The following is a 15,445-nucleotide window of genomic DNA, read 5'->3' as shown; positions in this document are numbered from 1 at the left end:
GTAAAAAACCGTGGTGAGCTCCACCCGCTGACGTGATGAATGCAGGCCGCAGTTACCCGGAAGAGATCAGGGAGGCGCGCCCAGCCTTCCATTAGAGCGCGGTAATACTGAAAAGTGTATACTCTTTTCAACTTTGTCATATCAATTCTCATCCTAGGTTTTTCAATTTGATATCAATGTGTTCGCAATAGAATTCTCTACATGATTAAATGCATATGAAGTCCGAAAGTCCGGTGTATCAGCTGCACAAAATAGTGTTACCTTGGAGCGCTAAAGAGCAATGAAAAATGTGTACACTCTTGTCACTTCGGTCACCTCAATTCTAGTCTTAGGTCTTTCATTTTGGTATCATTGTGTTTGCAATAGAATTCCCTACATGAGTATATGCATATATATATAGTCCAAAAGCCCAGCGTACCACTACTGCAAACAGAGAAAGTGACAGCGCGTTACCCACGTGAGCGCTCATCAAAAGCAATAAAATGTGTTTACTCTTTTCAACTTTGTTACCTGAATTGTCATCCTAGGTCTTTTATTTTGGTATCAATGTGCAGTATTCACAATGAAATTCCCTACAGGAGTATATGCATATAATGTTCAAAACTGCGGTGCCCCCCTCCTGCAGTCAAGCCGAAAGTTTTGACGCCATATTTCGTCATTAGTGGGCGAAAGTGCTAATTAGTAGGAGCTCCTCGTGGAATCTTTCATGTTTTCCTCTCATTATCAACGCTTATCCATCCACACCCATAAATGGGTTAACACTTGAAATATTTCTAGTCCCTGCATTGAGTGACTGGACCGAGTCAATAATTTTTTGTATTAAATTCTCCTCTACTATGAAGTTTGACCTTACTCTTATTAGCTATAAATATAATAATCTGCAATGTGGTCAATTCCAAACCCACTGTTTTTATATTATATATATAATGTCGTACCTAGTAGCCAGAACGCACTTCTCGGCCTACAATGCAAGGCCCGATTTGCCTAATAAGCCAAGTTTTCATGAATTAATTATTTTTTGACTACCTAACCTAACCTAACTTTTTCGGCTACCTAACCTAACCTAACCTAACCTATAAAGATAGGTTAGGTTCGGTCATATATCTACGTTAATTTTAACTCCAAATAAAAAAATTTGACCTCATACATAATGAAATGGGTAGCTTTATCATTTCATAAGAAAAAAATGAGAAAATATATTAATTCAGGAAAACTTGGCTTATTAGGCAAATCTGGCATTGCATAGTAGGCCGAGTACGACGTTCTGGCTACTAGGTACAACATATATATATATATATATATATATATGTCGTACCTAGTAGCCAGAACTCACTTCTCAGCCTACTATTCAAGGCCCGATTTGCCTAATAAGCCAAGTTTTCCTGAATTAATATATTTACTATAATTTTTTTCTTATGAAATGATAAAGCAATCCTTTTCTTTATGTATGAGGTCAATTTTTTTTTATTGGAGTTAAAATTAACGTAGATATATGACCGAACCTAACCAACCCTACCTAACCTAACCTAACCTATATTTATAGGTAAGGTTAGGTTAGGTAGCCAAAAAAAGCTAGGTTAGGTTAGGTTAGGTAGGTTAGGTAGACGAAAAAACATTAATTCATGAAAACTTGGCTTATTAGGCAAATCGGGCCTTGAATAGTAGGCTGAGAAGTGCGTTCTGGCTATTAGGTACGACATATATATATATATATATATATATATATATATATATACTATATATATATATATATATATATATATACTATATATATATATATATATATATATATATATATATATATATATATTATATATTATATATATATATATATATATATATATATATATATACTATATATATATATATATATATACTATATATATATATATATATATTATATATATATATATATATATATATATATATATATATATATATATACTATATATATATATATATATATATATATATATATATATATATATATATATATATATATATATATATACTATATATATATATATATATATATATATATATATATATATATATATATATATATATATATATATATATATATATATATATATATATATATATATATACTATATATATATATATATATATATATATACTATATATATATATATATATATATATATATATATACTATATATATATATATATATATATATATATATATACTATATATATATATATATATATATATATATATATACTATATATATATATATATATATATATATATATATACTATATATATATATATATATATATATATATATATATATATATATATATATACTATATATATATATATATATATATATATATATATATACTATATATATATATATATATATATATATATATATATATATATATATATACTATATATATATATATATATATATACTATATATATATATATATATATATATATATATATACTATATATATATATATATATATATATATATATACTATATATATATATATATATATATATATATATACTATATATATATATATATATATATATATATATATATATATATATATATATATATATATATATATATACTATATATATATATATATATATATATATATATATATACTATATATATATATATATATATATATATATATACTATATATATATATATATATATATATATATATATATACTATATATATATATATATATATATATATATATACTATATATATATATATATATATATATATATATATATATATATATATACATATATATATACATATACATATATATATACATATATATATACATATATATATACATATATATATATATATATACTATATATATATATATATATATATATATATATATATACATATATATATACATATACATATACATATACATATATATATACATATATATATACATATATATATACATATATATATACATATATATATATATATATATATATATATATATATATATATATATATATATATATATATATATATATATATATATATATATATATGTCGTACCTAGTAGCCAGAACGCACTTTTTGGCCTACTATGCAAGGCCCGATTTGCCTAATAAGCCAAGTTTTCCTGAATTAATATATTTTCTCTAATTTTTTTCTTATGAAATGATAAAGCTACCCATTTCATTATGTATGAGGTCAATTTTTTTTTATTGGAGTTAAAATTAACGTAGATATATGACCGAACCTAACCAGCCCTACCTAACCTAACCTAACCTATCTTTATAGGTTAGGTTAGGTTAGGTAGCCGAAAAAGTTAGGTTAGGTTAGGTTAGGTAGGTTAGGTAGACGAAAAACAATTAATTCATGAAAACTTGGCTTATTAGGCAAATCGGGCCTTGCATAGTAGGCTGAGAAGTGCGTTCTGGCTACTAGGTACGACATATATATATATATATATATATATATATATAATAGGGGTGGTAGGAGAGGAAAAGATTAAAGTATTCAGTGAGAATCCACAAGGTCTTCTCTGAACACTATTTATTTTCTTCTTCAAGGATGTGGGTCCCTTTAATTAAACCAGTGGTGGTACCCCTAAATAAATAAATAAATAAAATATATATTATATATATATATATATATATATATATATATATATATATATAATCATCTCCAGCCCAACTTTTAGACACCACCCATCAGGAAGACTCGAACCCAGACAGCACAGTTGCTTCCACAACCAGCGTAACTACTACGCCTTAACACTTTGGCGTACCCCGCGCGCCACCCCTCAACTGTGCGATATGGGACCCAGGGTATCACGGGAGCGCGCGTAAATTCTGAAAAGTGTATACTCTCTTCAACTTTGTCACCTTAATTCTCGTCCTACGAGATTAAATTTTGTATCATTGTGTTCGCAATAGAATTCTCTACAGCACTAAATGCATATAAACTCCAAAAGCCCGGCTAATTACCCGCAGCAAACAGAGAAAGTGCGAACGAGTTACCCAGGAGCGCACAAACACGATAAAATGTTTTCACTATTTTCACTCTGGTCACCTCAATTTTTGTCCTAGGTCTTTCATTTTGGTCTCAATGGGTTCGCAATAGAATTCTCTGGAGGAACATTAGCATATAAAATAAAAAACCTGGTCACGCTCCAACCGCCGACGAGTTGAAGATGGGCCACGCGTTAGCCGCAAGTGAGCGCTCAGACGCCTTCCAGCTACACTCCCATTTCCCGCCCTTTTCAAGCCTTTCTTTCGCAATTTTCTTCCTGGAAGGGCCTTGTTCATGATCACTATCCATCGTGGAGTAAGCGTAGATAGTTTCTAAAGCCGCAGTAAGAAATATTGCCACGGAAAATAGCCGAAATGTTCACACGTTTGAGATGCGAGGGGAGGCGACATTGGTCACAACAGTGGAGCGAAAACAATGGGCCCACGGCGTGTGCCAAGCCGCCTGAGGGCCACGAGACTCAACAAAGAAAATGGGAAGACATTGGCGTGCATTTTAAAACCAGTCCCCCCAAAATCGGATAAAAACCTGATTTTTGGCGATTATTTAAGATGGATGACGCAATGCTGCGTCATCCCCGGCATTACCGACAGTAAACGGATGACGCAGTGCTGCGTCATCCCCGGGCGAAAGTGTTAACCCACTACACCAAACTCAGACCCTTAAAAGGAATAGGAATTTCAAGGTATTTATTCCAAACATCACCATTCCCCAAGGGTACCAGAAATTCCCATTCCTTTTAACCCTTAAAGTGCGCATCACGTCATATGACGTGTTGGACGTTGTTCCAGTCAACTGCGCATCACGTCATATGATGTGTTGGAGTACTACGCAAGATTTAAACGGCCCACGGATACACGGGGTTCACCACACCTTCATCGGGGCTCTTGTAAACAGTCGCTATTTTTAAAAAAAATCGTGGGCCAAACTCCCAGGTGTTATTGGCCTCAGTATTGAGTGAGCAACCAAGCCTGACGCACGCAGCATGAGCTAACAGCTCTGCTGTTCAGCTTGTGACCACAGCATCGCCTAAAAATGCCAACGTATACTTGTTCATGTTATTATGTAGCGCTGATATTATTACAGAAGACCCCTGACTGTGATAAAACTGACCAGGGTTCTGATAATAGCAGGATTGTGGTGATATGTAGTACTGTGCGCCATGGAGGGAGGAGTAATGCTGTGGGAGGGAGGGTGGTGGCGATGTCTTCTGACTGTGTGTGGCCACCTTTTATTGACTGCACTCACCATACCAGCTTAGTGATTCGCTATGGTGAACACAAATGTAGATATATATAACGTGTGTATAGAGGGTATAAACAGCAAGAGAAGGTTTGGAGCCGCCATTTTGGCGAGGGCGGTGGCGTCGTCTGCACGACGCCACCGTGCAGACGACGGTGTTGTTTACTGGTTACCATGATGGTCTTTGGGCACCATACCAGTTTATTTGTACAAGTATGGTGAATAAAACAGGTAGATATTTATATATAATGTGTGTATATAGCGTAATAACACCAAACAGTATTGTTGGAGGAGAAATATTAGTGCGTCTGGCCTTGAGGGCGGCAGTCATCAGCTGGCTGTGTGAGGTCCTACGTCTTTGTGCCTTTACTCACCATACAAGCTTAGATGTACAGTTATGGTGAACAAAACATGGAGATACTTATATATAACGTCTGTATATAGTGAATTATAGCAAAAACAGTATTGTGGGAGGAGAATGTGGGTGAGTCAGATGACTGGAGGGAGGGCGGGAGTGGCTGGCTAGTACACGGCGGTCACTCGTTACTTTTTGACTCATAATAGCTACTTAGTGGTTCATTACAGTGAACAAAACATGCAGATACTATATAACCTTGTGCTTATAGTGTAATAACCGACAAAGTATTTCTTCACTGATTGATGAACATAATTGAATCAACAATATGCACACCATATTTTTGAGTACTGCAATGATTCACTCATTTTATTATATAAATATATCAAACTACACACTATTGAATAATATTACAGCAAAAAAACTATGAAAAATCAGAGACATTGAAATAATTAGGTAATTATCTCTTTGTGGCAACTCCGGCCTGACAGCTGGCGAGCAACAGACCGCCTGGGACGCACGCTGAGTCAGCGCCTATAATTTGCCAGACTTCCCCGCCCTATAGCGGGCAATATATGCCACTTACGATTTTATTATTATTTTTCCCGTGATCAGTGAACACAAATTAACAGGTTAGGAAGAAAAGATAATTTTTTTATTTTCAAAATGACATGCACCTGTGGGGATGACAGGATATGTAACCCTGAGCATGTTAAGGGTTAAAGAAATTGTTCACGACTTTTGTAAGGCCAAAGCTAGAATATGCAGCGGTTGTTTGGTGCCCATATCTTAAGAAGCACATCAACAAACTGTAAAGGGTGCAAAGACATGCTACTAAGTGGCTCCCAGAACTGAAGGGCAAGAGCTACGAGGAGAGGTTAGAGGCATTAAATATGCCAAAACTAGAAGAAAAAGAGGTGATATGATCACTACATACAAAATAGTAACAGGAATTGATAAAATCGATAGGGAAGATTTCCTGAGACATGGAACTTTAAGAACAAGAGGTCATAGATTTAAACTAGCTAAACACAGATGCCGAAGAAATATAAGAAAATTCACTTTCGCAAACAGAGTGGTAGACGGTTGGAACAAGTTAGGTGAGAAGGTGGTGGAGGCCAAGACCGTCAGTAGTTTCAAAGCATTACATGACAAAGAGTGCTGGGAAGACGGGACACCACAAGCGTAGCTCTCATCCTGTAACTACACTTAGGCAATTACTGCAACCAACAATCCCGTGCAAGACGGGTTGGAACTCCAAAGACATTCAATGGTCCACCAAGCCCCGACAGGGGTTTCCAGGGCTTGTAGGGGTAACAAATACGGGAAGCCCGGGCAAGGTGTTGCTAACCGGTTAAACACCCAAAAATAACAAGGGGGGTAGAGGACAACACTGAAAACCCCTGCGACGTGTACAATCACGGGGGCCTAGCAGAGGGCCACCAAACACTACGAGTGGAACTATAGCCACACTAGGCAGACCCCACCAGGCAAATGAAAATAAAAACAAAAGAAAAACCCCGCAAAAGTACACCGTCTCCAGAGGCAACAGGAACTGGTCGCCGCTTAGGTGGCAGGTCGCGCAACATCTTGACGCACTAACCAGCACAATACCAGTCCCTTCCCAGGGCCAAACAAGAGCCCCAAGGGCGAGGCAATTGCCGAGCAGCAAGAACCTCTACGGGAATGGTTCCCGAACTCCCCAGGGAAGATAACCCTGTCACGCAGGGACAGTACTCACAGGGTGCTTAGGGAAGGAAGCCCCTAAGCGCATGCAGCCCTGGCACTGATGAGGTACTCCTGGCCACCGCACAACACAACACGGCAGTAAACGCCACACAAGACAAACACTGCCTAGGAAACTGAGACCAGAGAAGCGTCTATCCCGGTTGACATTAGCTTACGAACTGATGCTAGGCAGCCGGCGCGGTAGGTCCGGGGTTCCCCACTCCCCCTCTTGGGGCATGGAGGGATTCGCGGACGATCAGCGCGGCAATAAAGTGTGATGTTTGCTTGTTTCCTTGGGATTGTAGGGAGTTTCTACCTCTCTGTTCGGTGTTTTGTTTTAGTTTTTTACCATGTGGGGTTTGTTTTGTTATGCCTACCTTTCTGGGTGCTAACCCCGGTCGATGGCAGATAAGGAAAACCCCAACCACAAGGGGGTTTTCCAGGGCCATTGCTCCCTGAAACCTCTCTGAAGGGGTCAGGTTCTGGCGCTGGTCCCTGGTAGGTCTGAGCTCCTTAGCTAATGTCCCGGTCTAATATAACATACATTAGCCCGATAAGCTCCCGGGAGCCGTAGGGGCTCCCCACAGAAAAATAAACTCAATAAAACATCTAAATTATTGGTACCGATTAAAATGCCTAAATCTATATTCTCTAAAGCGCAGGCAGGAGAAAGGCATAATGATTTATTTACACATTGAAAATTTGAGAGGAGCTAGTCCTAAATCTGCACACAGAAATAACATCACACAAAACCAGAAGGCATGGCAGGATGTGCAGAATACCCTGTTGAAAAGTATAGGTGCAATAGGTACTCTGGGAGAGAACATCAACATCAGAGGCCCGAGACTGTTCAACACACTTCCATTATGCATAAAGTGTTCAAAAGAAAACCCCTCACAGTATTCAAGAGAAAACTCAATAAACACATCCAAAGGATACCTGATCAACCAGGCTGTGATTTATACATCCAGCTGCAAGCAGCCGCATCCAACAACCTGGTTGGCCAGACCATCAACATGGGGGCCTGGTTGGCGAGACCATCAACATGGAGGCCTGGTTGGCCAGACTCGTCTGGTTCGTTATGCCAGAACGGTTACAATATAATGTATTTGACTTTTTTCCATAAATTTCTTACCTCTTCATTCTTGGCCAAAGAGACTGCCTGTACTCCTGTTGTTTTGGTATAGACAACCTGCTTCTGCTCATCCAGCGAGGCCACTGTCACTCTGTAATAATAATTAAGGCACTTGATGATCCAAACTGACACATCATTCATATTCAGTTATGATAAATCTATACAAATATTAAATTTGACTCGGTTCAATAATATGGCGGAGATGCACCTGCCCTAACAAACTACTGTATTACATTTTTGTATTTACCAAAATTAGGTTTGGTGAAATAAAGTATGATTGCAAAATGAAGTGACGGACTTGATGAAATATCAAGCTTACAGGTACTCTTCATACCAAGTACAAATGTTACTGTACTCCACCCGTGCATCTGGTATGAGTGCGGAACTGTTGTACTTTGTTTATCGTTGATATTAATGGCATCGTCTTTTTTCCTTCCAGCATTATATGTTGGATTATTTAATCAATTTTTGTAGTGACGATGATTTGCTTCAGATGCAAAGGACCCCTCCAAACTACAATATAACCACTTGGGCCATCAACCATAGTTTAAATTTTGTAACACACCATGGCTCTTAACTCTACTAGTCTTCCCTCGTGTGTGGCGCACACCAGCACCTAAATGTTCTGCCCCTTTGTGCAATGGCCAAAATGTTCTGATACTCTTAACATTTCCAAAGTTATCTTTGGAACTGTAACTCAGTTTTGTGTTTAAATGTTCTGAAATTAATGTTCTTGAGTACACACATATGCCCCAAAAAATTGGCACAGTGTATGGATTATAGTTAATCAACATCCTGTTAATTAATCCTGCCCGAAATGCTGCGCGTACTAGTGGCTTTACAAGACTGTAATTACCATATTATGTATCCTCACATTCCCAATGTACCTTCTTGTATATGCATAAATAAATAAATAAATAACATGAACATACAAAGTCTATAAACATCTACATATGATTGATCTACATACAAATACAATAGCTGTACAAATCAGTACAAAGTAGCTGTACAAACCTGTAGAAGTAAATATAGTAGCTGTATAAAGGAAACAACAATACTTGCATATCATTTGTTCTGGTAATTTGAAAGGTTACCAGAAATTTAACAAAACCACTTGGGCCACGGTTCGAGACCCATACAGCCCAGGTGAATGGAATAGAATGCCAGAAATTTCCATATTGCAAACACTAAAACCTTGCTTTATCCCGGACCTGTCAGTTCAAAATGGCTCCATTCTTTGTTCATATTCTAGATGACCCCTCTGTCTCAGGTTGGTCAGGTGATTTCAAGTGTTTCTTGGCTCATTTCCCTGGATCTCTTTGATGCTTCTTGATATGTCCCCAACCATCTCTCATTCAGGAATGAATTGGGATTCAGAGTGCGGCATCTCAAGTAAACATGCCATTTGGTCTAAACCTGGCTCCCAGAATCTTCATCAGAATGACTCATGTGGTCCTCTACCATAATTGTCTTCTTCGAATCCACATTCTGGCCAAACTTGATATTTGGTTGGTTTAGGCTCCCAGTCATCAAGCATGTCTGCTAGCCAGGGATCTGATTCTTAACCAAGTTTACCTGCTGTGCTTTCTGGTTGTCTGGTGGAAGTCCCAGTTATTTCCTTCTCAGGTTTAGACTTGGCCGAGTCTAGTCTGGGATACCAGGAAAGCCTGCCTTTCTCTCATGTCGGGCTGCATGTGGCTCTACTTCTCACCATCATGTGGAAAGTCTTTGCTTTTCTGTCGAGTGCCTATTGAACAGCCTCAACTTCATCTGCATGGTGTACCTGCTGCGATAGTCTGGCTGAAAGCACTCAACAACTTTCTCCAGTGGGTGTTATTTTGCTGCAACTAGATAACGGTGCAGGAGTTTGCAGTGATGTGGATGGCACTTTAGCAGGGGAGTAGGTGAGGCTCTAATTTATTCCCCTCTCCCTGTGGGAATATCCTCATTTCTGGCTCATCCAAATTTAGTCCTTTGCATTGTTCATGAGATTTGGGATATTTCTAAAATTCTTGTGGACGGTCTCTCATTTCCATCCTATCTCGACATGGTGGAGGGCCTCCTTCCTCTGGCTTTGTGAGATGTTTCACCATTGACATGTGGATCTGTTTGCCTGTGTGAAATAGGCAGCTTCTAGTATGTGGTACCGTTTCTGGATTCTAAGGCATTTATGATCGATGCATTTCGTATGGACTGCAATCAGTGGTTAGATTTATTTTCCCTCCAGTTTAGTTGCTTCACTCATAATGTGTAGGCTAGAGACTTTTGTGTACCATGAGTCTAGGTGCTGGTGTTATCTATGACATACTAAAAAAACCAGCGTTGAATGTAATGAAACGCCATTTTCTGGGTGAGACCCGGAGGCTCCCCGGAGCATATCCAAGCTGATATGCTAATGTCAGACTTTGGCATCAGTCATGTGTATGGAGTTCTGTGGGCCTACCGGGGACCACGAGCCAGAACCCGGCCCCCTCAGAGAGGCATGGGGAGCAATGGCCTATAGAAACCCCCGTGTGGTAATTACCTAAGTGTCGTTACAGGATGAGAGCTACACTCGTGGTGTCCCGTCTTCCCAGCACTCTTTGTCATATAACGCTTTGAAACTACTGACGGTCTTGGCCTCCACCACCTTCTCCCCTAACTTGTTCCAACCGTCTACCACTCTGTTTGCGAAAGTGAATTTTCTTATATTTTTTCGGCATCTGTGTTTAGCTAGTTTATATCTATGACCTCTTGTTCTTTAAGTTCCAGGTCTCAGGAAATCTTCCCTATCGATTTTATCAATTCCTGTTACTATTTTGTATGTAGTGATCATATCACCTCTTTTTCTTCTGTCTTCTAGTTTTGGCATATTTAATGCCTCTAACCTCTCCTCGTAGCTCTTGCCCTTCAGTTCTGGGAGCCACTTAGTAGCATGTCTTTGCACCTTTTCCAGTTTGTTGATGTGCTTCTTAAGATATGGGCACCACATAACTGCTGCATATTCTAGCTTTGGCCTAACAAAAGTCGTGAACAATTTCTTTAGTATATCGCCATCCATGTATTTAAAAGCAATTCTGAAGTTAGAAAGCGTGGCATAGGCTCCTCGCACAATATTTTTTAAGTGGTCTTCAGGTGATAGTTTTCTATCTAGAATCACCCCTTATATAATCATAATACAATCTGAAATAATGCGAGAAAGGAAGGGAACTATCAGGAGAAAGTGCCAATTGATTAAGACTAACACACAGAAGGAATAAGGATTTAGGCTGGGACGGGGAAAATGAATGGTGCCCAACCACTTGTATGATTGGTTAATACTAATATCAAATGGCATATTATGTAATGTTACTCACTCCCAAGGGCCTTCCTGCCACAAACAGGAAGTGTGAAAACTTTTTCAGTTAGGAAGCTGGTCGGCCGAGCGGACAGCACACTGGACTTGTGATCCTGTGGTCCCGGGTTCGATCCCGGGTGCCAGCGAGAAACGATGGGCAGAGTTTCTTTCACCCTATGCCCCTGTTACCTAGCAGTAAATAGGTACCTGGGAGTTAGTCAGCTGTCACGGGCTGCTTCCTGGGGGTGGAGGCCTGGTCAAGGACCGGGCCGCGGGGACACTAAAAAAGCCCCGAAATTAACTCAAGATAACCTCAAGATAAGACAACCCCTAGATCTCTTTCTTTATCAGAATTCTTTAAAGATTTCTCACATAATATATAGGTTGTGTGGGGTCTATGTTCTCCTATTCCACATTCCATAACATGGCATTTATTAACATTAAATTCCATTTGCCAAGTGGTGCTCCATATACTTATTTTGTCCACGTCATCTTGAAGGGCATGACAATCATCTAAGTTTCTTATATTTCCTATTATCTTAGCATCATCAGCAAACATGTTCATATAATTCTTTATACCAACAGGTAGATCATTTATGTAGACAATAAACATCACTGGTGCAAGAACTGAACCCTGTGGTACTCCACTTGTGACATTTCTCCATTCTGATACATTGCCTCTGATTACTGCCCTCATATTTCTATCAGTCAGAAAGAAAAAGTGTGTACTCACACACACATGTGTGTGTCACGAGGACCCCTTAAGTGTCAACCCCTACCCGGAATGAGCCACTTCAAGATTTTAAATATATATGGTATACTGTACAAGAATTTGATAATATTTTACCTCAATCTGTACACCAGAATAATTACCCAGAGGGGTACATACCAGTCAGCCTCCCGCTCACACAACTAGGTGAATAATAGAGATGTCTGGATGATGAGGTGATCCTCATCCCTCGCACGTGGTGTTGCACTAAGTGCCAGTAGATTTATGACAGCAGTTCTTCTCTATCTAATACAACACTCTGGAGTCAGTCACTGTATCATTATGTCTGTTGTGTTACAGTTCACTACTTTACTGTACCACTGTTCACTATAGCCCAAATATCCCTTGGTACCAATATGTAAACAAAGCCTCGTGGCCCTCCCACGTGGCCTGTGCTGGCGAATGTTCACTGTTTAACACAAAGTTCTATTGGTAGCACTATATTTTATCTTTCCTATGTGTGGTCATAAACTTTTGTGATACCCTAGAACTATGATCTGTCACTGTAGGCTTAACACTATCGGTAACTTTGGACCGAACTCTCGTCCATTATTTTTCTCCCGAGTCCTAACCGAGGACCGGACTTGCATCAACTACAAAAATATTTGTATAAAATTCATTTTTTATCCAGTCGACCTAGGAATAGTATCAAAATAAGTGCCTTTAGAATGCGCACAATTTGATACCAAAATGAAAGATGTAACATGAAACTTGATGTCCGAACACTTATATGAATATAAATAGATTTTTGGTCAAAATTTTATATTTGTTAAAATTCTATTTATTGTGCTATTATGTTGGGACTAGCTTTAAAATGCGCGCCTTTACGTCACGAACAATTTGATACCAAAATGAAAGATGTAACACAAAAATTTATGTCAGAACACTGGAAAGATATAAATAATTTTGTGATGATGAGCTTCCAGAATTAAAATATTTAGTTAAAATTTCAGTTATTACTCTATTATTATGGGACTAGTTTTAAAATATGCGCCTTTTTATTGCGAACAATTTGATACCAAAATGAAAGACGTAACACGAAAATTGATGTTATCAAACTGAACGAGTATACACATTAGGTTGCAATGTACAAATTGGTGCTCGTTCATGGGTAACTTTAGGCTTTTCTGCGGGGAGGCACTCCAGGCTTTTGTACATTATATTCATACACATCTGTAGGGAATTTAATTGCGAACACAATGATACCAAAACGAGCGACGTAGCATGAGAATTAAGGTGAGAAAAATGGAACGAGTATACACATTTTACTGATTTTGTGCGCTCACGGGTAACTTTTGCCGACTTTAGGCTTTGCTGTTGGGAGTCACACCAGGCTTTTGGACATCATATTTATACACACCTGTAGGGAATTTAATTGCAAACACAATGATACCAAAACGAACGACGTACCACGAGAATTAAGGTGAGAAAGCTGAAACGAGTAAACACATTTAGGTGTCACCGCGTGCTTACCCGCATGCTCGCCCGCACGCTGGGTGCATGACCCCCTAAGTGTACCGCGTGCATGCCAGGTGACCGATAGTGTTAATAATCCCAAGAATATTGACGTATATATATGCATGTGTGTGTGTGTTTATATACTAGTATCTACCTTTTCTTTCGGAAGAGGCTCGGTTCCCTTCGCTGTTGACGGGGTGCTGGGGGGGGCAGCTTGCTCTGTTGGCTCTCGCTTGGTCCCGCAGTCAGTGGGCGTTTTTTGGTTGTTTTCTGGCCTCTGGTGGCGTCGGACGGTTTCTTCCCCTTTGGGGGCTTCGGGGCAGGCAGGATGGGCTTACGCTTCACCATGTCATCTTGGTAGGTGCATTTGGACGTGGTCGATCCGCCCCATCCTTCCGGGGTTTCCGTCTGTTCTAATGCAGACACGGGCCTTTGCGGATCTGCAGTTCTTCTGGACTTGTTCAGTCTGCACCCTAGATTTTTTTACCTTTTCGGAAGAATGTTGTCTTTGGTCCGGCTTCTGTTGGGGCCGGGTGCCTGGATGGTGTCCCTGGATCTCTGGGTCTCTTCTTGGTACGTTCCTCTCCAGGGTTCCGAGACTGGCACAGTTGGTGGTGGGGCTTCATGCTTGCCTCTTTTGTTGCCATCCCTAATTTGTAATTGGCACTTCGTGTAATTATGCATCTTTACCGGATCTTGGTGACCTGTATGCGTTTGCTCGGGATTCGGTTTTTGGCCTACCTCAACGACTGGCTGGTGTAGGCTACCAGTCGGTCCGCTTGTCTGCTTGCCAGGGGTGTGGTTCTTTCAAGTTCACCGTGTTTGTGTTCCTGGTGAACTGGAGGACGTTCCATCTGGTTCAGTTCTGACTGGGTCTTGTTTAGGACTCTTAGACCGCTTCTTTGTCACTCCCTCCAGAGGCGTTGCTGCGGCTGCGGTCCTGCCTTCGGCTGTTTCTGAGGGGGTTCCGGGTCACTCGGTGGTTGCTCGAGCGGTTGTGTGGAAGTCTGAACTTCGCCGTGCTGGTCTACCCGATGAGTTGGGTTTGGCTTCAGCGACTGTTTTGGTTCCTTCAGGGACGCTCCTTCTGCGTCTCTTGTGATTGTTGGGTTCGTCCTCTGGGGACCTTGTGTTGGTGCTGTGTCACCGGCTTCCTCTTTGGGGTTTTTGGGGTTCCATGCTTTGGCACCTCCCCGAGCCTTCGCTCAATGTGTTCACGGACAGGTCGTCTCTCGGCTGGGGCTTTGTGACCAGTGCTCACCAGGCCGGCTGGAAACGGTGGGGTCCGTCCTTCTGTCGGGCTCACAGAACGATTCGGGAGTTCCCGGCTGTCTGGTTTGCGCTTCGGAGGGTTCAGGTCACTCAGGGGTCTCCCATCCAATGTGGACATTTTCCCGTCGGCGTGGT

At 39.4% G+C, this 15,445-nt stretch overlaps 1 protein-coding gene across 1 annotated transcript in view; it reads right to left on the bottom strand.

Annotated features, from left to right (window-relative positions):
- The window catches only part of gcl (germ cell-less), a 68,851-nt gene that overhangs the window by 3,288 nt on the left and 50,118 nt on the right, over positions 1 to 15,445 (bottom strand). The window contains exon 11 of the mRNA XM_045738591.2: positions 8,496 to 8,586. Within this exon, the coding sequence (XP_045594547.1) occupies positions 8,496 to 8,586 (91 nt within the window). The remainder of the gene's footprint in view (positions 1 to 8,495; positions 8,587 to 15,445) is intronic.

This window comes from Procambarus clarkii, chromosome 43, assembly GCF_040958095.1.
Source record: "Procambarus clarkii isolate CNS0578487 chromosome 43, FALCON_Pclarkii_2.0, whole genome shotgun sequence".
NCBI classification, from domain to species: domain Eukaryota; kingdom Metazoa; phylum Arthropoda; class Malacostraca; order Decapoda; family Cambaridae; genus Procambarus; species Procambarus clarkii.
The sequence above is the reverse complement of the archived record's forward strand: the minus strand, read 5'-3'. Positions and strand labels throughout refer to the sequence as shown.